At 36.7% G+C, this 26,368-nt stretch overlaps 1 protein-coding gene across 1 annotated transcript in view; it reads left to right on the forward strand.

Moving 5' to 3' along the window:
- The window catches only part of NDUFS4 (NADH:ubiquinone oxidoreductase subunit S4), a 112,537-nt gene extending 86,403 nt beyond the window's left edge, over positions 1-26,134 (forward strand). Inside the window, exons 4-5 of the mRNA XM_032395239.1 lie at positions 4,718-4,791; positions 25,516-26,134. Of these exons, the coding sequence (XP_032251130.1) occupies positions 4,718-4,791; positions 25,516-25,619 (178 nt within the window). The 3' untranslated portion in view covers positions 25,620-26,134. The remainder of the gene's footprint in view (positions 1-4,717; positions 4,792-25,515) is intronic.
- Positions 26,135-26,368: the final 234 nt, after the last annotated feature.

The raw sequence follows: 26,368 nt of genomic DNA on the forward strand, positions 1-26,368 counted from the left end.
CTGAGACTATAGTTCTTAGACAAAATATGCAGGTGTGCCAGAAGGTGGCATGCTTAACTTTTTAGAATTTAAGGATCTCTTTTTTTTTTTTCCCCAAGCTAAGCCTTTGGGTCTCTCAGAGCCAAACTAATACCTAAAAGGGATGTGCTGCCACATTGGGGATTTTGCAGTGTACCTCATTGCATAGAAATTTTCTTGAGGTTCACAGTGATATAGTGTCAATCTAATACATTCTGCAACCAACTTATACTAACACGGGAATCTTTGAGTTAGGTGGTGAATGCTCTGGCAGCTTTTGAGTGCTCAACATATTCCCACCAATTTTTGCAGCTTTTTGGCTTCCAGGATGCATTAACCTTTACACAACACAAGATGAACAAACATGTATACCTTAATATATTGGCAATAACCTAGAGATGTTACTGTGTCCTGGCCATGAGATAGTCCAGTGTGTACCACCGATAGTTTCCGTCATGGTACCTTGGACTGGGGAAAGGATTGAACTAGCAAACACCAACAGACGGGGACTGGACGCTCCACATCAGTGGGAAACTGCAACGGCCACTAACAGTTCCCACATGGGTCTTGGGACAGAATCAAGGACTGGGGGTTTCCACCAATTAAACCAGAATTCCAGAATTGTGGCATGAACTGCCAGCAGCTCCCAACATGGGACTGACTGGTAAGCCAATTAGATTGGGATTGATGCAAAGAGTGGGTTCAGAATCAAGAGGAACTTACCCATGGCTCTTGGAAATGGTGAAAAAGACCAAGAACTCAGAAGGGTTTGTGGGTACCACACCTGTTGCTCATTGTCTCTGAATGCCATCAGAAAGTTGCTTCAGATCCCACTGCTGCCACTAAATTGGTTAAAAACAAAATTCAGCTCAGAAATTTAAAGATCAAATTGGCTTCGTTCAGTGATTCATGAATCCGGCAGCATTCCATCTAGCAAACAGAAAGAAGCTTCTACATGCTGTGCAAAATGAAAGGCAAAAGGGGGCAAAGACAAGGAAAGAGCAGATTATCTCACCTCTGTGATTGGTATTCCAGATTGACTAGTTTAAGATTACGTTCCTGAGAGAAATTGAAATTGCAGTTAGGTTAAAGTGAAGTCTTGTGAACTCTTGATTTGCTGATGTGTGGCTAAGTACAAGTGACTCTATTTTGGGCCTATTGTCCTTTTCTAACAGTTTTCAGTTGGGGTTATTATGCATAATACTAAAGTGAAGATTCTTTTTTTTTTAAGATTTTATTTGACAGAGAGACACAGCGAGAGAGGGAACATAAGCAGGGGGAGTGGGAGAGGGAGAAGCAGGAAGCCTGATGTGGGGCTCGATCCCAGGACCCTGGGACCATGACCTGAGCCGAAGGCAGACGCTCAACGACTGAGCCACCCAGGTGCCCTAAAATGAAGATTCTTGTACATATCTTCTGGTGAACCTATGACTTCATATTAATATGCTAATTAGCCCCTGATCAAGCCAATTTCTATTAAGAAGTTTCATTCTGAAAAAAAGGAGAAGGAAAAAAGTATCATTCCATTAATTCTCTATCCTTACGCCTATCCACTTAATGACACTGGTAATGTGAGGAGTTTTGTTCTAGAAGACAGTTAAATTATGAATAGATTACCTTGAATTTGTGGAGGATTTATTTTATGCTTTGTTGGGGTGGGTCTGTTTCAGTTTTACCCTGGTTTTAGTCCTAGAACATAGTGTTAAAAAATAACAAGGCATGGGGGCGCCTGGGTGACTCAGTTGAGTGTCTCACTCTTGATATCAGCTCAGGTCTTGATCTCAGGGTCATGAGTTCAAGTCCCAGGTTGGGCTCCATGCTGGGCGTGGAGCCTACTTAAAATATAAAAAATAATAATAATAATAAAAAGGCATGGCCCTTTTGAGGTTTCAGTGAAAAGCACAAGGTTCTTACCAAGTCCTTCTAATTCTGTGGGACTCCAAACTCAGTCTCCCCTGTAGCAAGGAAACAGCCCCTGAAATCTCTGCTTAGTTCTTTCAGCCTTCTCAGCTATTGTTTTAGAGCCTTTGCACATTTGTGTGCAGTTCAGAAGTTCCCTCCTCTGCAGATTCCTCCTTTTCACTGTTTCCTCCCCTAACTTCCCAGCTGCTCTGGCAATCCTAGACTCCCATCTCCAGATTCCTTGTGCTGATAAGACTGTGGCTTTCTGCTTGAGTTCTTGATGGTCCTAATGTCTGGACCAGAGAGTACCTTTAGGGGAAAAACTATCAACTGGATCTAATCCATTGTGGTTCCCTTCTTTGAAAAGTTGATTCCTCTCCATTTTCATTCCTGCTTTTGGTCACTCTGTTCCCCTCAAACAGTTGGGCTTTTTTATTATCTATAGTTGTTAGGCAGATAAATCTGATTTTAATGGTAGGTAAATCTGCCATTACCCAAATTGGAACCTCAGTAATTGGGAATTGAGCAAATAAAGTTTAAAAATATAAGTACAAGTTATATTTAGTAAAGATTGAAAAGAGAGATTATTTATAGTTGGAGGAGGGTAAGATGTAAAAGACTTCATGGAAAAGATTGGTATGCATTGTAAACCATGAGAGATGGTTGGGGTGGACTTCTATATGCTGATATAGTGGCCTCTCTCTATATTCCTAGTGGAAGGAACAGATTGAGCTGGTGGGAACATATAGGCTACATTTAGAGGAACATTTAGCAATCTGACTAGTTGGTTACCTCCAAGGGGGAAAATTAAAAAGAAGACTGGAAAGTGGGTTCTGATCATATTGTAGAAGTGCTTGAATGCTAAAGTGTAGGTTTTGAAATTCATTTGGTAGACAATGGAAACTATTTTAAGTTTTAAAGTTGGACAGTGAGTTTGAGAGTTGAACTTTAGGAAAATTAATCTGGCAACATGGTGAAGGGTAGATTGGAGTCGAGGAGGAGGAAAGATTAGTTAGGAAAGTATAGTAGAGTTTGGGGGGAGGATAAGAAAGGGTGAAAGCTGGTTGTGGCAACATACTTAGAAAAGAACTTCAAAATATAGGAGATGAAGAATGAGAAGGATAGAAATGAAGTGGCTGGGAAAATGGTGGCTTACTGATGCAGGTTGTTACTGTTCAACCTATGTAATTCTTCCTAAATAAAGTGAGAATAATAAAGGCTGTACCACCTTTGCAGATTATAGAGCTCTTGGCTCCTGAGTTTTTCCTACAGTTTTTCTGTTTTGTTTCCTGTTCTCAACTAAGCTAACATGAATATCAACACTCATCAGATTATGCAATCAGGGTCCCCTGGGTGGCACAGTTAATCATCTGACTTGAGTTTCAGCTTCCTCCTGATCTCAGGGTTGTGGGATCCAGCCTTGTGTCGGGCTCTGTGCTCAGTGGGGAGTCTGCTGGAGATTCTCTCTCCCTCACCCTCTGATCCTTCTGTTCATTCCCTCTCTCTCAAATAAATCTTTAAGAAAAGAATACTGGGGGCGCCTGGGTGGGGCTCAGTTAAGCCTCTACCTTTGGCTTGGGTCATGATCCCAGGGTCCTGGGATTGAGCCCCACTTTAGGCTCCTTGCTCAGCGGGGAGCCTGCTTCTCCCTCTTCTTCTGCCTGCCGCTCTCCCTGCTTGTGCTGTCAAATAAATAAAATCTTTAAAAAAAAAAAAGAAAAAAATTACTGGATTGTATTTATGTTGACATTTCTGTTCTCAGTATAAACTATCAACTGAGAAATCATGTGTGCTTTGAAAAGGAGGGATCAATATAAAATTATTTGTTACTGGTACTAATGCAGCTAACCAATGTGAAGCTCTTTTTCTTACAAGGTGGGGGAGGGAGTATGGTAGGAATACATATCCTTATAGGGATCTCATAGCAGCCTCAGAACAGTAACCATAGTAGAGGACTAAAACTTCAGTAGCAATAATTTGTAGATCTTCATTTCAGTGAGGGCTACTTCCTGTATATTCTCTCCTGTGTATATCTCCGATCTTTCCATTATCTGTATTACTTCCTAAATCTTACTTTTTTACTTTAACATTTCTAAATGATATTTCACAGAATGTACCTATATTTGCCTTTGAGAGATTCATAATAAACATTTATAGCAAACAGTGTTTTACCTTTTTATAAATGTACTAGTAAAAGTGATATTTCTGAAATTATGTGATATTTTGTGCATTTTGTGAAGGTTCTGTGTAGACTTGTAAACATTATCACTATCCTAGATTGAAGAACTCAATTAGATGTTAATTCTTGGAGCTTAATTTTTTCATGGGGCCATTATGCTTAATTATTGTCCGTAATGATGGAAGGTTCATTTAGATGTTATTGCCGTCTATTTTTTGGGGTAATGATGGTACCGGCAATTGCACTCACCAGTAAATTTCTTGATATTGAATTTGTAAGGTCCATTTGAGAATTCTGTTGGGATTTTTTTTTAATTCAATTTAATTTTTTTTTTAAGAGTTGAATAAATGATTTTATTAAGGACTAAAAATTGCTGAATGTCTTTGCAGTTACAGATTTTTTAATTTGACAGTACAGGTTAGAATAATCTCAGTTTAACACAGGAAAAGATATTCAAAAAGTTAACAGTTTTAAAATAAGGTATTTCATCAGTAGTATACTTATCTGATATTACAGAAGCTATTTATTTTCTGAACATTTTACTTTATTTAAATATGCTTTTATTTTTTTTTACCCAAAGCTTAATGTTAAATCCTGGAAAAAAATTGTTTCTTACAGGGCTGATCCCTTGTCCAACATGGTTCTAACCTTCAGTACTAAAGAAGATGCAGCTGCCTTTGCAGAAAAAAATGGTATGTTTGGTCTGTTTTTGTTTTGCTTTGACAAATGAAATCAAGATAGGATTTTATGTTCTTGACCTTAATCAAAACCAGTCAGGAATATAGAATTTGAGTTGAAAGAAATCCTGTAGTATGTCTGATCCAGTGGTTTTTAGATTTTTTTTATACTATCAGAACACCTCCCCCCTCCAAAAAAAGTCTAAAATGGAATGCCCACATAACATGTAAAAGCCAAAATGCTCTAATTAGAAGTAGAGGCAGGGAGTAAAACTACTTCTGCTCCTACCTTGTTCATGGCTCCCTCTGCAAAATCACAAATACATTGTTTTTAAACTGTAGTTGAATGTCTCATAAAGCAGCCTATTCCAGTTTTGAGACCTCTGTTTATTCTTTTTACTTTGATCCAAAATCTCAAATCTATAATTCTACGTAATAGCTCTTTATTTGGAAAATAGTTACCATTACCTTATTCTTAAATTTTCCTTAAATTACCTTACAGTTCCTTAAAGTACCTTAAAATTTCATGTAAGCCTAAATGTCTGTGGGCCACTTTTCTAGATATGGTGGGTATAGTACCAAGCATAATCTCAAAGCTATAATTAGATTAATGCAGCCTAAGAGAGTATTAGTTTTTGAGATAGCCACCTAAAACTGTTGTTTATATTGATTTTCCTATCAACAAAAATACAGAATTTTTTTTCTCATTTTCTATTAAGCCATGCAACATGGTAGTGAAGAGAGGCTTTGGAGTCAGTCCAGTCTGAATTCTGATCCTTATTATGCCACTTGGAAGCTACATGATTTTGGATTAATTTCATAATGGACTTAATGTTTTCTCATTGTTGAAGTCATGATACTTAACTCATAGTGTACCTAGTCTAGTACCTGATACAAAATAGATACTTACTGTTTGTTCTGACCCTTTCCTCTCTCCATCTGATATTTCTGCTATTTTTCCCTCATGGATTTACAAGCACTGCTGTATGTTTGTACCTAATGCATTCTTCTGTTCTAAATGGTCAGTTGAATTTGAATCTAAATTATTTGAGATAATGTCTATTTAAGTATATTTTTACTTTAAGGCAATATGTAAATGTAAAAGACTATTAGTGTTATATAACATATTTGACATATAAATGTGAAAGCTCCATAAAGGTTATTATCTAAGATACTTGCTTTTTAAATATTTTACTTTTTATAGCTTATGATTAAGAGTGTGAAGCCAAACTGCCTGGGCTTGGATCCATGTTGGTCTTTTACTATTTGTATGTCTTTGTACTTCCATTTTCTCCTATGTACAATGGGCATTGTTATGAGGATTGAATTAGTTAATAGAAGTGTTTAGAACATAGTTAAGTAAGAACATAGTTACGTTATAATTGTATATAAGTTTATCCTATTCTTTTTAGACTTTAAAATCTAAAAAAAAATTTTGTAAGTGAAGCTCCTTATTAAAACATGTTCTTGGCAGTTTCGAAATTTCTTAATTACATAATTATTCTCAAAGTGGTCATAGTCTTTAAAATATTATTTTGATTTAAATTAAATTGCTTTTTAATTAAACTGTAATATAGCTTATCAAAAACAGTTCTATTAATGTTTTCCATCTTTGCAGCCTACCATATTTCATGTCTGACACCTTGAAAATTATTCATTTGAGGTCTGCAATGTGAGTTTAATAACAGGAAATCTAATTAAATTGTTAAATCTCTGGTTAATGTCTAAGTGGTCACCAGGACTGCATGACTACAGTTGCTATGTGAATTGCAGGTGTGAACTAGCCACTGCTGCTGTTGAAATTTCTGCCTCCCTGGGAAAGAAAACTGAGGAGCATTATCAAAGTCAGTAGACAGTATAACTTGAAAAAGCTTAACTAAGGATAGTATCTTACAATACTATAGGCTAACAGTGGATCAGGAATTTTAACCTACATCTTAGTCACTGCCTTGTCCCCAGCACCTAGCATAATACCTACATAATGGACATGGGATATGTGGTAAAATTACTTTCTAAAATACATTCCTCTACTCAAGAATTTGAAGCCAGTCTCATTCCTGGGAGAGTTCTCACTGATTAGTCCACCCTTGAATTCACATAATACTTGTGATCTGCCTCATTTATTTAACATTCAGCATTATAGATCATTATATGTAAAGAGACTTTATGTATAAAGTCCTGTTTCTCTAGTTACTGAGGCAGTGAGGCTAAGCATATCATTGAAATGGTACAGAATCATGGGGTGGAGGATCTTTTCCAAATTACCCACATCTTATCCATTCTGATTTGCCTCATTTGGGTAGGTGGATAGGATGGGGACATTCAAAAGGTTTCCCTCTCCCCCGACACCTAACATCATTTTGTTGTGAGCTAATGCTGTTGAAGGTTGGGTGAACCAATGTTCTGGTTAGTGAAAGCATTAGAAAAAAATGGTTTAGAAGTTGTTACTAATATGTAACAACCATTGGATTCAGAGACTAGTAACTAGGATTCTCATTCCATAACTGTCTGCTTTATAGATCTTGAGCAAGTCACGTTTCACTATACTTAACCTTTGATAAACATGTCTCTTCCTCTTTGAAATGAGAAATTGGATTGGTTAATACTCAAAAACTATAGACTTAAGGATATTAAGCTCATGGGCCCACATATATTTTTATTTCTTTACTTTGTAGCCCAGTAACTTATTATATGCTCTAGAGGGAAAATATGTTTCTGTTGATATAGATGATTCTGTGTTGATAATAAACAAAAAATCTGGCAAAAGTTATCCATTTAGGAGTATTAAATATTTGCCTTTCAGTAGTGTCAAGAAACAGGAGGTTGGGGTAAAGCTGCCTCAAAAAAAAGATAGTTCGTATACTCAGGGACTATTCTGAAAATGAACAACTTACACCTTTCATCCCCTTCTTAGGTTTCTTGTTTTCCTTACTTTTAAATGGTTTTATTTTTATCTTTTTATGATTTATTTTTATTTATGTATTTGGGAGACAGGATGAGAGAGAATGAGAGGGGGGTAGGGTTAGAGGGAGAAGCAGACTCCCCGCTCAGCAGGGAGCCCGGTGGGATGGTGGGGACTAGATCCCGGGACTCCAGGATCATGACCTGAGTGGAAGGCAGTTGCTTAACCAGCTGAGCTGCCCAGGCACCCACTTTTAAATGTTTTTTTTTTTTTTTTTTTAAAGTCATGACCATCATTTCCCTTGACATAAAAGATTATATTATAGAGAATCAGTACAGTGAAGAACAAGATTTTCAGATTCATTTGCTTCCTAGAAGTTTTTAATGCCTTCTATTACCAGACTCAGGTAATAAGTATCATCATCACAATGTTTTTCATAAGTACTAAGGCATGAGTTTGTCACTCTACTAAGTGCTTTTCATTCGTCCCATTTAATCCTCACTGAAACTCTTTGAAGCAGGAACAATTATCCCCATTTTGTAGATCAAAGAAACTGAGGTTTTAGAGACATTAAGTAACATTAGCTTACAAGGTCATTATACCTGTAAGTGAATGAACAAGTTTTATTTGAACACAGTTGTATTCATTCATTTATGTATCGTCTATAACTGCTCTTCAGCTGCAATAGTAAAATTAAATATTTGTAATGGAGACCATAAGGCCCCCAGAGAAAATAAACATATTTTCTATTTGTCCATTTACAGAAAACATGTATTAACGCCTGGTCTAAACCATTGTATAAAAATATATATATGCACACAGTCTTAATACCAAGACCCTTTGTTCTGTGACATTTTTCTAAATCCAAAATACTCTTTATGCAAACATCTTGAAGGGCCTCTGCTTAAGAGATACACTTCTCAACTGATATTCAGAGTTCTTCACAGGGGCACCTGGTTGTGGCTCAGTTGGTAGAGCATGCAGCTCTTGATCTTGGGGTTGTGAGTTCAAGCCCCACGCTGAGTGTGGAGATTACTTAAAAATAAAATCTAAACAAACAACAACAACGAATTTCTTTACAATATAAACACATCACTGAAGCACTGACCTAGCTTTATTTTACTATGTCCCAACTCTTTGTCCTGCTCTTATCCCCAGGCTTGTATATTTTCTTCCATCTACAACCTTACTCATGCTGTTGTTCCCTTTCTCATCCTTATTCCTGCCAAGAACTACAACCTAGCCTTTAGAATACAGTTGAAACATTAACTCTTTCCTGCTCCCTTTTCTTATTCCCCTTTCCTACCTCCATCTCCCACCCCTTACTGGATGTGCTTTCTCTTTCTTTTACGCAATTTTTTCCTTTCTTACAGCTTTTATAGTACAGTTTTGTATTTTTTGTATTGCATTCCATCAGACACTCTTGTTGCTGGCACTGGGTGGGGATCAGTAGTTAAATAAGGCATGTCCTTGTACTCAAACTGTAATATTTTATTCCTCCTACTGGATTATAAGCACCTACATGGAAAAAAACACCCAGTCCCACTCATCTTTTAATGTGCTCAGTAAATATTTGGTGAGTTTGAACTGTACATTTAGTGATGTTATATTCTCCAAATCATGTTTTAAACTTTTTAAAAATCACTTTAAATTGATTTGGTTACTTGTTCTGTCTTTCAGAAGAACTGTTACTTCCCTCTAACTGGAGAAAGAAAATTATAGAATGATTAGCAGTTTCTTATATTTTAGTGTGTTTGTAAAATACAACCAATGTTTCTCTGTCTAATGTGCTTATCCTGAGTTTATTAACAGATAAACTTAAGTATATTCCAGTGTACTTATGATTATTTCATAACGTTAGGGCTGTTTTCCAAGGCGTAAGTTATTTGTTCTAAACTCTTTTTTAAGGATACAGAGGCCTAGAAATTAATAAAACAAGACCAAGATCACTCACATAGCTCTTAACTGATAAGGCCCAAGTTCCTAGATTCTAAGTTCAGTATTTTTTATATGATACTATGCTGCTAGTAGATCTTAAAAAAATCATCATTATGATGTAGGAAATGGTTGGGGTTCAGAGCCATGGCCAAGAAAGAATTCTCGAGACATCTTTGGTGTAAAAAGGTGGTTTTATTAAAGCATGTGGACAGGACCCTTGGGCAGAAAGAGCTGCACTGGGGTTGTGATGGGTGACTGATTATATACTTTCAAGTTGGGAGGGGGTTAGGGACAGCACAAGCCTCTAAGGAATTTTGGAAACAAAGTTTCCAGGATCCTGAGGGGGCTAGCTATTGTAGGAAAAGGTCATTTATTACTGTTTGGTAAAAACTCAGTCCTGAGACCCTTCAGATATGTATCAGTGGGCCATATGCTTGGAGGGTGATTGCTGAGTATCTTGGGGGGGTAGCGGGAAAGGAAGTTTTCAAAGGAATTTTTATATGTTAAAGAAGACTTACAGGATCCTGGGGGGTCGGGATAAGATTGCCATTTGCCTTTAGCAAAGTGTCAACATGAGGCATCTGAGCTCTGCAAGGAAGGTCACTCTGTTTCAAGGACTTGTCAATGGACTGTAGGCAGTAAGGAAATTTAATTTTTTTCTTTTGCCTTTGTTTCCCACCGCAGTTAGGTCAGCACTGTCCAGTGTGGTACCCACATGTGACTGTATAGCACTTGAAATGTGCTGTTAAGTGTAAAATGTACACTGTATTTCAAAGACTTGGTATAAAATTATCTCAAGTTTCTATATTGATGACATATTTAAGTGATAATATTTTGGATATATATTGGGCTAGGGAAATATGATTAAAATAGATGTTACATACTTCTTTAGTCATTTTTTAAAGTGGGTACTAGAAAATTTAAAATTATACTGGGGCACCTGGCTGGTTCAGTCAGAAGAGTGTGCAGCTCTTGATCTTGGGCTTGTGAGTTTGAGCCCCACGTTGGGTGTAGAGATTACTTAAATAGATAAATAGATAAACAAACTTTAAAAAAGTAAATTTAAAGTTATATGTGATTCACATTATGTTTCTGTTGGACAGCACTGACCTATATAGTACTTAGCAATGCACAGAATATACATTCTATACATATTCTAAACATATTCTAAATATTTCACTTATATTCTATAGTGAATATAAGAAATAGGATAGCAGGAGAGGAAGAATGAAGAGGGGGAAATCAGAGGGGGAGATGAACCATGAGAGACTATGGACTCTGAAAAACAAACTGAGGGTTCTAGAGGGGAGGGGGGTGGGAGGATGGGTTAGCCTGGTGATGGGTATTGAGGAGGGCACGTTCTGCATGGAGCACTGGGTGTTATGCACAAACAATGAATCATGGAACACTACATCAAAAACTAATGATGTAATGTATGGTGATTAACATAATAAAAAAAAAGAAATATGAAAACCTTATCCAACTTTGGAAACTTCACATTTTATATTTTTGAGAAACATAGTTCTATTCTTTATTCTTACCCAGTATGAATCAAGGATAAGTGGAAACTCTTATGTTACATGTAATATAATAATGAAATAAAATAGCTAAAAGAGACCTATATTATACCACAAGATCCCATTAATCACCCATTTTTCATTTCTTAACCATATAAGGTATTGTGCAGGTTCATCTTTTTATATAAGAATTTTATGTAAGAATATATAATTTCTGAGACTAAAAAGAAGTTCTTCGTGCTATTAATAACTCCTGTAACTACCCCCTGCTTCTGTTTTGCTTAGGTCTCTCTTCTCACCATATCTCACTTCTTCAGAGGGCTGATCCTGTGAAATTAGGGGGTGGGAAAGAAGATTGAATGCCCTCCCTATGGCTTTTCCCCCTGCTCCCTACCTTCCACTCCCCCAAATCTTAGTTCTCAACCTCCCCCAACATACACACTAAGTAAAGAAAATATAAATACTCTGTGTCTTTTGGCTTTAACCCCAGGGCCTCATCCTGAAGGTCTCTGTTTGAGCTCAGCAAATATTCCAGAGGAACTCTTCAAAGATAACCTTTCTTTGTAAAAAGAGAAAAGAGTATCTGAGGTTTCCTCTGAAATGTAGATGAACCTCACTTTAGTTCTTTGTGTACTGAAAAGACCCACCTTTCTCACCCATTGTGGCTTTTGTCTTTCCTAGTGTTTCATGATAGGGTTGAGGGCGGGGAGGAGAAGGAAGCTGCATCACGGAGAGAGGAGGAGTAAGATAGTTGTGGAAAAATGTCGACGGTAGAAGGCTAGGATCTACTACCATTTACATGCTAATGAAAACCAGAAATGGCCTTTTCCCCGTTTGATCTGATTTGAAACTTTGTGACTTTCCTTTGGTAGGTCATTTTACCCCCTGTGTTTTTCTCGTTGTTGTTAGCTGTAAAAACTCTTTGAAATTCTCAAAATAGGGGAGGGTTTCTTTCAGGAGTGGGAGGATAGAGGATAAACTGTGAAACTGCGTTCTGTCCATAGTGGGTCTATTGGGGAGGAAAACCCGCCTCTGAAGTAATAGAAGGTAGAAGCAGGGGAGGAAGCAGACAGGTCGAGCCCTGGATTCAGGAAAATAAGGAGGTAATTGGAGTTTGCAGCCCAGGACTTAGAATTATTCCAGAAGTAGACCCAGCAGCAAAGTCTGGATTTCCACCTAACTTAAACCTTCTAATGAGGGCCTCAACCTCACATTCAGTCATCTGTTAAAAAGACACCTTTGTTTTGAAAGCTAAGAATCAGGACTCCTAAGATATAAAAATTTGTGTTAAAGGATTTTTTTATTCATGTAATATAAAAGAACTAGGTAGATGTTATAACCAGTTCAAAGTAAAAGTCCAAACAGCACAAATGTATGTGGAAAAAAGGAATGCAAATGGAGACAGATGGAGGTTTTGTGGGGGAGGGGCAGTTAATTAAATCACTACCAGTGGGACACAGGACATAATTTGCATATCTATCAGTCATACAACTTAAAAAGAGATAAAATAGCTGAAAGACAAGGAATTACGCTGAAATCTGATAACCTGGAAGGGAAAGGGCATACTATAGATAATGCAGTTTTCTACTGAAACAGAATTTGTTTCTACTCTTCTCCTTTTGTGATTAAAAAAAAAAATCTCAAAGATTATTTATGATCACAAAATATTGGGCTAATATTTGGCCTGAGTATTTATTTAGGTATAGCAAGAATGAATAATTTGCAACTGTAGGAGAGGATAAATAATTTTCCCTTTAACTTTATAGGTCTTGACTGAGACCCCCTGCTCCCTATAATTAAAAGATGTAACCAACAGAAGTTTAATAACATGTATACCTCCTATGTACCCGGGAAAACTGATAACTCCAAAATGGCCTTTGCCACTACCTTAAATACCATCTCCAGATAAAGACAAAAGATTTGGGGAGCGGGCGCTGGGGACAGCCTTGGGAGGTTATTAGGCAAAGCACCATAAACAAGGGTATAATTTGTTATGCAGACTTAATTCCAAGGCTTTTCCATTGGTTGAATTTCCAGAGTTTTAGTCATCCTCCTCTTCCTAGTACTGAGTGGGAAACACCTTTACAAATGGAGATTTCTCTTATAAATGTTCATTTCCCTCACAAAAGGGAACTTTCTTCATTTTCGGAGATTTCCCTGTGTTTACTGCTTTTTGAAACTTAACCAGCTCAAAATCCTTATGCCTAAAACGTGTTTTTTGGGGGTGGAAGTTCTGCTCTTTACCACATAAGCTTTCTTTAAGTTTGCTTTGCTGAAATTTTTCATAAGGAATCTCAGACTTTTCACAACAAATAACTTGCCATCAGATTTCTTCTGTGATGCCTATTAATTTGGGCAAATTTTTCCTCCCTTCTTAAGGTCCCTAAAATATCCTAAGATCCTCAAAGAAAGGTTCCTTACCATCTTGAGGAACTTTGTAATTTGTTAGCCTGGAGCCATGGCACTTTCCTGGAAAGATTTTGTAAACTTTAGTTCCTTAAAAGTGTCTGGTCATATCTGATTAAATGAGTATCATTGTCAAATATGTCAATCTAGGTATGGCCCTCGTTGCATAACCATTGTTTACACTTATTTTCTAATAAAAAGGAGGACATACTGAACATGTACAAATAACTATATTGCCATGAATATAAGAATATTCAACAAGCGTTCCCTAATTCTGTAGGGGTCATGCAGGGAGACTAATCATTTACAAATGATAACAAATTTTAGTTTACAAAACACTGTCTATTAAATTGTAGATACCTTAGGAGAAAAGGGAAAGGACTTCCTTAAATGCCCAGAAAATAGAACATTGAAACAATATCAGAAATACTCCAAACAGAAACTACATTCAGCCCTCATTAGTGTATTCAGTCCTATATAATTCTTGTTTCACTGGATCATAAATTTATCTGCCGCTCAACTAGAGTTCTGGAAGTCCTGACTCAGTCCACTAGTGTGGTCTTAGAATTATTATGCCATCATAAGCCTATACCCAAGAATACCTAACAGTCCTCCTCCACAGAGCTCTCAGGCTGTCTTTATTGAAGACAAAGCACTCTGGCCTGTAACTGATTTCAGGAGCTTTCAGGGTAGCATCAGAGTAAAACAAACAAATCTATCCCTAAATGATAAAAGATTTAAGATGGCTGTAATTAACATTAGTGGTAAATTTCAGAAATGAAATATAAACAGTCATAACAAGAATAATGCAACTTAAAGTCATACCAAAAACGTTATATACAAAATATCTGTAATATTAAAGCCTGGTTTCAAAGAAGACAGTGAATGTGCATCTAACTTATAAAAATGGATGAACATATTTACAGAGAAATAATAATCCTGAGATGTAATATACCCTGAATGTGCCAAACATATAGTAAGAATATACCAGAAATATGTTAAGAAGATCAAGTAAAGAGATTCAGTAAGTCTGGGGAAGGTCCTAAACATTTGTATATTAATAAAACTCCATTGATTAGTGATATGTATTCCCAGTTTACATATACTGGCCTAGAAGATACGAGATCCAAACTACAGAAGATGCAGCCAAGTTGATGTTTTTAAAGATAACTGAAATTGTGTTTGATAACCTATACTAATATCGGACAAAGCAGTACTGGGGCTCTGATAAATAAAACATGGACAGTGAGGGCACTGAGAATGTGTACTTAGCACATAGCATAACTATATTAGTAACATTTTACCCATATAGATTTAACCTCAGGAGAGCTAAGCATCTCTTCTGACTTGATAGCTCTTATAGTACCACTCATCAATAGTATCGTGTCAAGTAAACCTAATTATTTTCAGTATCTCTCTTTTCATGAGGTTAAAAGAATACATCCTTTTGATAGTCCCAGAGGCCTTCTGGGGAAATCTTGAAAATAGTTTTAGGTACAAAGATAATCTGAATCTTTTATTTTACATTTAGGCTGCTATTTTGGGGAGGCAAAAATTTAAAAATGTCAGTAGATTTGCACACTTAGGATAGGAATAGGATCGTAGGTACTAGACAAACAGTACTTGACTGTTCATTTCAAAGGGATGATAAAACTTACAAACATAAAAGGTAACATGACTGTAAAGATCCTGAGCTCTTATGGAAGTCATTAAGGACTTAAAGTCAGCATATAAGGTTATTCTGGTAAGCCGCAGAAACTTTGAAATCTAGGCAGATTAGACAAAAAGAATAACCCTTCATGTTGTAAGTAGAGGCAGTAAATAGCGAACTAATGAAATAAGCCCACCTAAACTGAGCAAACTTTGTAAGATTTTAATACATTTCAGAGCTTTTCAGATTTTTTGGACATAACTATAAGGCAAATAAAGCTTTGTTTTTGCAAAGCTTACATAACTTTCAGTATCCATTCAGGTTTTGTCTTTCACCATTCTCTTTCTCATTTTGGACATTTACTTTAGGACCTAACTGTGGAGTGACCCGACCCGATAGGGTGGCCGCTGCAGTGTGGGAGGTGTAAGAATTCACCCAAAGCAGAACAAACGGTGGGCAAGATAGCAAAGGAAAAACTGGGACAAGGGGCTAGTGAGGGACCAGTTATTGGGCAGAGTGAGGGAGTATGGAATTTTCCCTTTTTTGGTAATCTTTGGAACTGTGCCTGGTTGTAATTGGTCAGTTAGGGCCTGTGGCTATTTCCCGGTAGGTCGCTTAGTGAGCCTGTTTGCATTCAGCTTGGTGGTCACTCTGGGCCCCTTTGCCTTGATCAGGTTTCTGTTGTTCAAGTTGGTTGCCTAAAAGAGGCCTCTATACTAACTATTCCCTTTTTCCGTTGGTAAACAGAAACACATCTCATTACCTTACATACGAAGTTATACCTCTTTGCCACTATTGCTCCTAGGAGAATCTCATATCTATTAATTATATCTTTTAACCAAAGTTAACTCTGATTTCATAGAGAAAACTGAGAGCTAGATCATTGAAAACTGTTACACACTGATATTTAACTAAACTAGCAAAACTTACAAATTCACCTAACAACTTTCTACAACCACATGCAAGACTCTTTATAGTCAGACTTCTCCAAGTGGCAAAAAAGAATGTGTCCATTAACAAACCCAAAGATACAGCCTCTCTGTACCATATAAAAACACAAAGCAAAAATATATAAACTTAGGGCGCCTGAGTGGCTCAGTCGGTTAAGCGACTGCCTTCAGCTCGGGTCATGATCCTGGAGTCCCGGGATCGAGTCCCACGTCGGGGTCCCTGCTCAGCAGGGCGTCTGCTTCTCCCTCTGACCTTCCCCCTCTCATGTGCTCTTTCTCTCTCATTCTCGCTCTCTCAAATAAATAAATAAATAAAATCTTTAAAAAATATATATATATAAACTTAAATTTTTGCTTAGTAATCAGTTCAGTATTCTTAGAAATGATCTAAATGTCTAATAAATACCCATTAACATCATCTAAGTTTTTTTTTTTTTAAGATTTTTATTTATTCATTTGAGATACAGAGAGAGAGCACACGTAGTGGGAGAGGCAGAGGGAGAGGGAGAAGCAGGCTTCCCACTAAGCAGGGAGCCCGACGTGGGGCTTGATCCCAGGACCCTGGGATCATGACCTGAGCTGAAGGCAGACGCTTAACGACTGAGCCACCCTGGCACCCCCATCATCTGAGGTTTTACGTTAACCTAAGATTTTGGAAATTAATTTCCAAAGTGACATACTACAAAACTTAGTTACTGTTAAAATTACCAGAATGAAGAATCATTTTGGATAAACACAAATTTATAGTTTTTAGGATTATAAACATTAAACAGAAGTAATGCTAGCTTATTTGATCAGTAAACTTATATAAGTTTAGAAAGAACATATTGAAATAGAATAAAGATCTGTGCTTGGCATATTTAACACTAATAAACTAAAGAAAATATAGCTTTTATTAAATAAAAATTATTAAATTTGTTTGCCAAAGATCACCTATATATATATATTTTAAAGATTTATGTATTTGAGAGTGTGCGTGTGCATGCGCGCGTGCACATACCAGCAGGGGGGGCAGGAGCAGAGGGGGCGGTGCTGAGCGCAGATCCTGATGCAGGGCTCAATCCCACAACCCTGAGATTACGACCTGAGGCGAAACCGAGAATTGGATGCTCAACTGACTGAGCCACCCAGGCACCCCATAGATTGCCTATAATATTATATATATATATATATTTTTTTTTAAGTATTTATTTATTCATTTAAGTAATCTATATACCCCGTGTGGGGCTCGAACTCACCACCCTGAGATCAAAAGTTGCATGCTCTTTTAAGCAAGCCAGGTGCCCCAAGATTCACCTATGTTATTTGTACTTGAATTCTTAAATGTTCCTTAGGTCTTTAAGAATGTTTTTTTTTTTTTTTTTTGAAAGAGTGAGAGTCCCAGCAGGGTTGGGGGTGGGGGCAGCAGAAGGAAAGGGAGAGTATCTCAAGCAGACTCCCCGCTGGGCCTAGAGCCCACTGGGGCTCGGTCTCACAACCCTGAGATCATGACCTGAGCCGAAATCAAGAGTCGGATGCCTAACTGACTGAGCCACCCAGGCACCCCAAGAATACCTTTTTTAAATCTGGCACATTAAGACTATTTAGAAGTTGAATTTCCTTGATTTCTAAGAACTGTAGGAATTCTTATACAAGCACTTATTTTTTCCTATAAGCTAATCAAAACAGAGCCTAAGAGATTTTACAATCTTAATTCATTAATGACATGTAGAGGTAGAAGAACATTACCCATACATATATAATGAGAAGTAAAGACCCTTCTGAATTAACAGACATGTAGACAAGACCAGTAGTCACACAGTTTATAACTTCAGTTCTAAAATTTCAGTCATGGGTTAACAGTTAACACAGAATTATGTCCATACTAAAGAGCTGTTCTCTTCTCAGTGAGTACAAATTCTTCATTTGTTTGAGCTCAAATAGACTGCAAAGACCAATAGACCAGATTTTCTGGTTTTTTTTTTTTCATCCTATTTAGAGAATAGCTCTCTAAAACCAATTCCCAAACTTAGTAGAGAGCAAAGTTAAAAATAGAAAACATCAAATCAGCAAAATTCTCTTGTATTTGCCTCTTGGGGCCAAGAAAATACATACCTGAGCTTAAAATAAGGTATACCACTTCTGGTGAAGAAGTTTGCCAGGCTTTGGCTGGTGGATCTATTAGGTGTCTCAGTGGGACTTCCAAAATTGTGAAAAGAATATTTCCTTAAAAAGATAAAATCATGACTCTAATATAGATATAGATAAATACATTTTTAAGAATTTAGTTTACTCATGAAATGAGGGAACTAGGCGGATGTTATAACCAGTTCAAAGGAAAAATCAGTAAGGCACAAATTTATATGGAGTAAAGGAATGTTGAGATGAATTACAAGTGGAGACAAAACTGATTTTTCCAAAGGGGATGGGGAAGAGTCACCAGGCAGGACAGAATTTATATATCTGTTACAGTTGGTTCTTGTTACTCATGGTAGTTATGATCTCTAAACTCACAAAAAACACTAAATTAACGAGTACTGAAATACTGCTCCTAAGAAAAATACAAAGTTAGATTCTTTTGAGACTCTGATCACAAAATTTTGTCAACCAATCAATACATACATAACCTTTTTTAAATGTGATTCTGTTCAAATGTTTAAAAACACCTTATTTAATGTATATTGTTGATTCATGAACATTGAACTCATAGCCAGCAGCACTGTAACTTATGCCTGAATGAAGCTTATCTAACATATATTGGTACATCAGAGCCTTCTTGTCCTTAGGAACACTAGAAAGTGCTAGAGCACTACACTTGTGGGGCCATTTTAAACATCAAAATCATCAACAGGAAGCACAAAAATGCCACAAATGCCCCTGTAAATGGACCACGAAAAGGACACTTGTTTACAGTATGTGATCTGAAACAAGAAAGCACAGAGCATTACCTTGCTTGACCTCAGCTGGGAACATGTACGTTGAGCTGGGAACATGTATGTTGAGTGACTCAAATTTCCATTGCTCTGTGCATGTCACTAATGACCATGGAAGCATTGTGAATATTGATTTGGGGGTTACAGGTAAATTTTAGTGAACAGGCAAATTCACAAATACAGAATCCACACCTACATCTTACAGGGTTTCAAAATAACTCAAAGACCATAGTCAGGGCTGAGATCTGGTATGCCGTAGACACCATAATTTTCTGTTGAAGCCCCAATTTTTTTCTTCGTCATTCTTTCTTCTCAATCCCCAGTCCAAGGTACTGGCTGTCTTTGTGGCCAGGGAAATGTTCAGCCTGACTCCTGAACTGCTGAGACTCCTGAGAGACAGACAGACATGCTGGGTGGGGAGAGAGATTTAGATTCCCTGTTGGAGGTCTGAAATAATTTTTCTCATAATGTTATACATGGTGGCTTAGTCAGGTTCCTAGTGTATTATGGGTTAAATGGGATTTGGAAATCCCTATGCACAGACCACACCCAAACCAATTACATCAAAATCTCTGAGAGTGATTTTTGGACCTTTACCACTGTTGTATAGTCTCTTTCTCTAGAAAAAAATGTGTTCTCAATTTCTAATGACTGATTTTCACATGTACTTTTGGAACACAAACCAGTTTATTTTGTGGCAAATTCTGAATAATGTGGTTCCAATTACTGCCTTGGAAATCAAAATAATACTGTATAGCAACTATATTATTTGAAAAGATAAAATTTAAGGGGGCCATTGACTATCACATCAAAGGTGGGATTTTTTTTTTTTGAGGTGTTGCAGCTGTGGCAGGTGTGGGGTGTTACTAATCTTTCAGGTGCCTCACATTTTCACCTTATTTGCTTGTTTAAATAATTTTATATAATTTTCGTGGAAAGAATTGCTTTGCCAATGTATCCCAACCCCTGTTATTTCTCCATAATATTTTCTAAAAGAAGATCTAAGATACTTTCAAATTAATCTGAACCTCCTCCCCCCGCCAAATACTAGGTGCTTGGGAATTTCAAAGTAGAGGGACTTCTAAAATGAAATTCCTCAAAGACTATCACAGCCCCCAACCCCCTTTAAATTATATTTTAAAAGTTTATGCTTTGCTTTTACCCAGGCATAATATGGGTACATAGCCTGGTGAAAACCCTTGAAACCTTCCAAGTATCCACATACCTTGCTGTGGCTTCCCAAAGCCTTTTCTATTCTGATCCCATACCTCTGTTAGCAGCAACTGTGAGTTATGTCATTTTGTGCCAAATTATGCAGTGCTTCTCGATTTGTACACAGATGGACAGTAGGAAAAACCATTAAACTATTCACTTCTGAACTAATGTCAGGGTTTGAGATTAGATTATTACAGGAGAAAGACATTTTATAGGACTTGGACCAAGGTTACTAGAGGTAACATTTCACAAGCAATAAAAGCACTGATGAACATTTCTCTGTATTTTGCCTTACTGAACCATAAATAAAATGGTTCTGTAAATAAAAGTGAATGGAATTAATTTTCTGTCTCATACATAGAATTCACAAGTTAATTGTCGTGATCTGGTTTTGTTCAGAGGCCTTTTGTGGATGTATTTTGGTCTTTAATTTTGGGTTTTGGGGTTTTTTGGGTGCATTTGAAAGATTACACCAAACATTCATATCATAGGAAGTAGAATATCTCAACCACAGTCTGGAGATCAACAAAATAAATGGGCATCTTTCCAAAAAAGAAATTGAGCATGAGATATTACAGGTCACATTTTAAGTTTACTACAGTATTTGCCAGAGGTACTTCTCTGATACTAGGGCTTAAAGATCAAAATATCTTTGTGAAAGCATTCCAGTGTGTGAAACAGCAAAGGGAGTCAGCTTCTCATCATTTAGGTGCTGGTGGTTGGATTTGTGGTTAATCCGTGCCATATGGCTGCTCTCCTCAGTGGGAAGTGACGGAAGCCCTAGGAGCTTACCCCATTCCTGGGGCAGCTGCTTTGGACTCAGTTGCTTTGATCTTCTTCTGTTGCACAGCTGGGAAGAGTGAAGGCTGGTTTTCAGTGTCCTAATAGAACAACATATTGGGACCACTGTCATAGACTACACCTTGATTTTGTATAAGCATTCTTCAGAGAATGCAAGTGTTTTCACTTCCATGATCTCATTCAGAAACTTGAGTTTTTAAAAAAGCTTAGTGTTGAAAAGAAAATTCTTACAGCAACTTAACATTTCACAAAATTCCATTCTTAAATTTTTACATTCTATTTCTTGCAAGTTACATTATGTTCTTTCTTTTTAAGAACAACCTTCACATAGGAAGTAGAAAAGAAGCACAGTTCATGTAACTTATCCATTAAGTACAAATGTTTAATGTCCTTTCAAGTGTTGTTATTTTTATGGTTTGTCTTTTTAGCTAAAGCTCACTGCTTGCTCCAGTAGCCTTTATATTGCCACAATATTACAAAAAATAACTTGGCAAAGATTGTGGTATGAAGTATACTAGGACCAATAAAATCGTTTATCCACACATTGTAAGGTAAACACTTTGGAGGAGGATGCTTAGAAATGTGGTCAGATTCTTAAGAGATCCCCCCAAAAGAGCAAATTTTCATCCCAGCATCAGTCCTACCTAGAAAAGTTTTCTCAGTGATGGATAGAAAATCCAAAAGGAGATTTATGTAGACTCTGAGGTGAGTTTCAGTCTCTTGTGAGTTCTCATTAGAATTCTTCATACCCCTCTTTCCTTTTACTTAATCAGAGAAGTTATTAGTTGCTTGTGCAGGTTTGGGAGCAAAGTTGTTTCCCACAGAAAAATGTGAGGAAAAGAGATTCCCCCCCCCAATACATCCTAATAATCATAGGTGGCTGTGGTAGAGCAATAATGTAGAGCTGAATACTGTTAGCAAATGCTAGTTTCTTCCATGTATGTTTTTGTTTTCCCAAGATGCTTTGCCCATCCACATTCCAGTCCCTATAATGATAATTCTATTTATTGTTGTTACCACCATCAACAGCAACTATAATCTGGCTCACAATTCCCAAGAGCCAGGTCACTCCTTTGTTACCAGGAGAAAACCCAAACCAGTTGTTCTTTTATGTGTACAAAATCCCAGTCTTCTCACATTGCAGTGACCCTGACAGCATTTTGAGACTCCATGAGCAAAACAGATAATAGAGCTACGTCTGCATTCTGACACAGTAAAAAAATTTTCTTCTCCCTGGTGATTGAAAGACAGATTAACCATGTAAATGAGAGTGATTATCAGGTATATATTCATGTATAATACCAATTCCTAAATATGTCCAAGTACTTTATCATTTCTTCAGTTCCTCTTATAATGTCTTTTATTGGGCTGGAGAGTGTGTTGGGAAGCAGGGGTGAGGGAGCATAGGTTCTCTCACCCATCACTTGGCAAGACGAGATCATGGAGGCCTTGGATAACTTACCAACCATCATTATAACCAGACATAGAATCTACACTAGAAACCTTTTCCTTTCTCCACAACCGGGGTGGGGGTGGATGGACATATGGCAGAAATAGACTTACTTTCCAGGCATTCTTGAAACAGTTATTTTCAACACATTTATAAAAATTAAGGGGGGGGTTTACAAAATCACAAAGATTGAAAGGAAATGGGTGAAATAGATAAAAATTGAAATTACAAGATGCTTTTAAAGAAATGCAGTTTTATTTATGAGGTGGTTAGGTACATAGCTTTAAAGTCAGCCTCGGTTATAACCCTGACTTTGCCACTTAGCCATGTGGCTTTAGGCTGCTTATTTACCTTCTCTGTGCTTTATTTTTCCTAAATAATTAAATATAAAATTGGGGCATATAAAATGCCTACTTCATAAGCCAAGCAACCTATGATCTCAGTTTTAAAATTCTATAAAAATACATTTAAAGCACTTAGCAGAGGGCTTAGAACATGCCTCAGGCTCTTTTCCCAGACATCCACATGGCTAACTCTGATCTCCTTCAGATCTTCAGTCAAATGTGACCTTCTTAAGGGGAGGGAGAGTTTCCCTGTGTACCCTCTCTAGAATGTTTTTTCTTTAGTGCTCATTAGCATAAAATATGTATTTTTAATCATAGGTATTGCTGTATTAGCACCTAGTATACCATGCATTTACTTATCAATTTCTTTTCTGCTAACTTGAAGAAGTTTGGGAATTTATTCACTGCTTTACCTCTGGTGTCTCAACAGTCCTTGACACAGAGTATGCAATCAATAATATTTATTAAATGAATAGCAAATGCTCAGTAAGTATTGCTGTACCTGCTTTATTGAATTATTTTTTATAATTAACAGCATCATTTGCTGGTTAATGTAGGAAGTGCTTGAGAAGTTCATAATGTTAAAGTTATCATGTTCAGGTCACAGCATTAATTTGCTTACCAAAATTCCTTTCTGTATTTAATTTCAAAATTAGGGGTTTCAATGTGATGGAAATTTTATTTACTTTAATGCTTCACTTCATATAGAAGATGTGTTACCAGAAAGTTGCAAATCAAATTTGAGACAGAATAGCTTATTTATCAAGTGCTTGCTATAAACCACAAGAGACACAGTATTAGTTAAAGCAAAAGCTCCAGAATCAGATTCTTTGTTTAAATCCTGATTCTGTCCCTTTCTAGCCAAGTGAGCTTGTGCTAGTTACCTCCACTCTGTGCCTCAGTTTCCTCAGTTACATAAAGGAAATATTAATTCATATAAAGGTTTTAGAAAAGTACCTTTTTCATAGAACTCAATAAGTGATTGTTAAGTGCCAGGTATTTTCTAAGCAATTCACATGAATAAGCTTGTTTAATCCTCATGACAACCTATGAAGTAGGTACTATTCTTAGGCCTGTTAGTAAAGTTTTTGAAATGCAAATAGCCACTTGTTAATGTACTTATTTTATAGGTTCAGCTCCTCTTAAAGTAAGACATAACTTTCTGATTTTTTTTCCTGTTTTAATGGATTAGAAAGTACTCAAAATTTTACTCCGTTAAAGTAAGGTTATGTTTAAGCAAGTAAATTGAATCAATATTTTCTCTCCTGGATTCTGATGTTTCGTTTGTATTTTTAAACCATTTGTTTCATTTGCTTTCCTACTTCTCAATTTCCTTATAGCACATGGACTTTCTTTGAAGATGGAGTTCTAGCAATGGAATTATTTCCTCTTTTTGGACACTAAAATAAGCAGTAGTAGCAGTATACTTTGATGACTTGATTTTTACAGGCTTCACTTTTGTGGCAAAATTGCATTCTAAGGGGCTAGTGAAATATAAGCTTTTGTGGCAGCAAATACTATACCCACCAAGAGGCACTAGAACTCATAACAATTCACAAGATCAAGAAGTTTACTTAATGAGACATGTAATAGTTTGGACATTTTATACATGACTGCATGATTCAGCAGCCATGGATCAAATGTTTCAAGATGAGTTATTTGAAGAAAGTCCTCAGATAGAATGATAAATTATAGGGATGGAAAATGAATCTTATGAAGAAAAGTAAAAGTTACAGAGGTTGCTTGGACTAGGGAATAGAACAATGACTTAATTGTATCTTCAAGAAGGAGGATGTTGAAGGATTGTTCACGTTAGAAGAACTGAGGAACTGGACTTAAAGCAGAAGACATGGGCATGAATAAATCTAGTTTTCAAAATTATAAAACACTGAGAAGGGCTTTGGAGAGAAGATACAAAGACTCCCAGAAGCAGACAGTTTAGGCCAGTAGTTCTCAAGCTTCTGTGCATAAAAATCTCTCAGGATCAATAGTTAACGTACAGATTCCCAAGCCCCTACCAGAAATTAGACCCAATGAGCCTTTGGTCAGGCCAAAGAATTTGCATTGTTATCAAGTACTTCCATGGGATTCTAAATAGATAGCCCTTGCTGAAAAAAGTTTTTGAATTTAATCAGTAACCTGTCAAAGCCCAGAGAGCAGAACCAAATAATCTTTTAGGTCTACTCCGACTCTGTCATTTATATAGGTAACTGTACATAGATATGTACACATAACCATGTATGCTTTTCTGTATTGCTTTTAGCATGAGCCTTTAGAAAACAGTGAGACAGATTATATTGCTCAGTGTTCGCACTGCAGTTATTAAAGAAGACGCATATTAAACCACATAGAGAAATAGAAAATTTTACATGAATATGTAACCATCAGTAATTGAATAAGGAATATTGAGCAAGGAGAAGTCACATTATGGGTTACGCTTTTGATATATAGTTAAATCATCTTCAAGCAATATTTTGGACCCCCTTGTCACACAGGATTATAAGGGAAAATATTACTAAGTATTTATATTTCAGATGTGCTGACATGTACTCCTCATGATAAATGAACATTAAATTTATGAAAGCTTCTGCTTGCTGTGCTCTTGAGGTATCCTCTCTAATTCTGTTTCTGTGGGTTTGTTTTTGTTTTCTAGGGTGGAGCTATGACATTGAAGAGAGGAAGATTCCAAAACCCAAGTCCAAGTCTTATGGTGCAAATTTTTCTTGGAACAAAAGAACAAGAGTATCCACAAAATAGGTTGGCACTGACTATATCTCTGTGCTTGATGGTGAATAAAGTCAGCTGTGCAGTATTTATAGTCCATGTATAATACATCTCTTAATCTCCTAATAAATTTGACCTTTAACCACAAATACATTTTGTGGTGCCTATTTTAAATGTTTTTTGATGTCTCAAAGTGAACATGTTTCAGTTTCCTATTTATAGAAGAGATTTGAGGTGATCATACCTCTAGGAAATTTCAGTACTTAAAATCTGTTAAAAGGAATGCTTGAAATCAGCTGCAACATTGAAGTTTTACACTTGATTCTTTATAGCCATTCTCAAATTAATAGTGTTTATAAATTACCAGCCATCATTTATTATAACACTGTCTTAGAAATTTTCTTGTTTTATCTGAGGTTAGAGAAATTCAAGGTTACATTGCAAGCTAATAAACCCAAATCTCATTATTGAGGTTCTCTTCTTTTTAATTTTTTGGGGTTGGGAAGGAGAGGAAGAGGGAGAGAATCCTAAGCAGGCTTCACACCCAGCCCAACGTGGGGCTTGATCTCACAACCCTGAGATCACGACCTGAGCCGAAATCAAGAGTCAGACGTTTAACTGACTGAGCCACCCAAGTGCCTCTGAGGTTCTCTTCTTTAATTAGAATTTTATATTCTCTAAGATTGAGTCTGAATCTGAATGAACTGTTCCATACTAAACTCTGCTCAGAAATTCAAATTCATGACTGTGAAGGGTTCAGATGAAGATTTTACATTCTTATG

The sequence above is a fragment of the Phoca vitulina genome, unplaced genomic scaffold (genome assembly GCF_004348235.1).
Source record: "Phoca vitulina isolate PV1807 unplaced genomic scaffold, GSC_HSeal_1.0 scaffold83, whole genome shotgun sequence".
Lineage (NCBI taxonomy): Eukaryota > Metazoa > Chordata > Mammalia > Carnivora > Phocidae > Phoca > Phoca vitulina.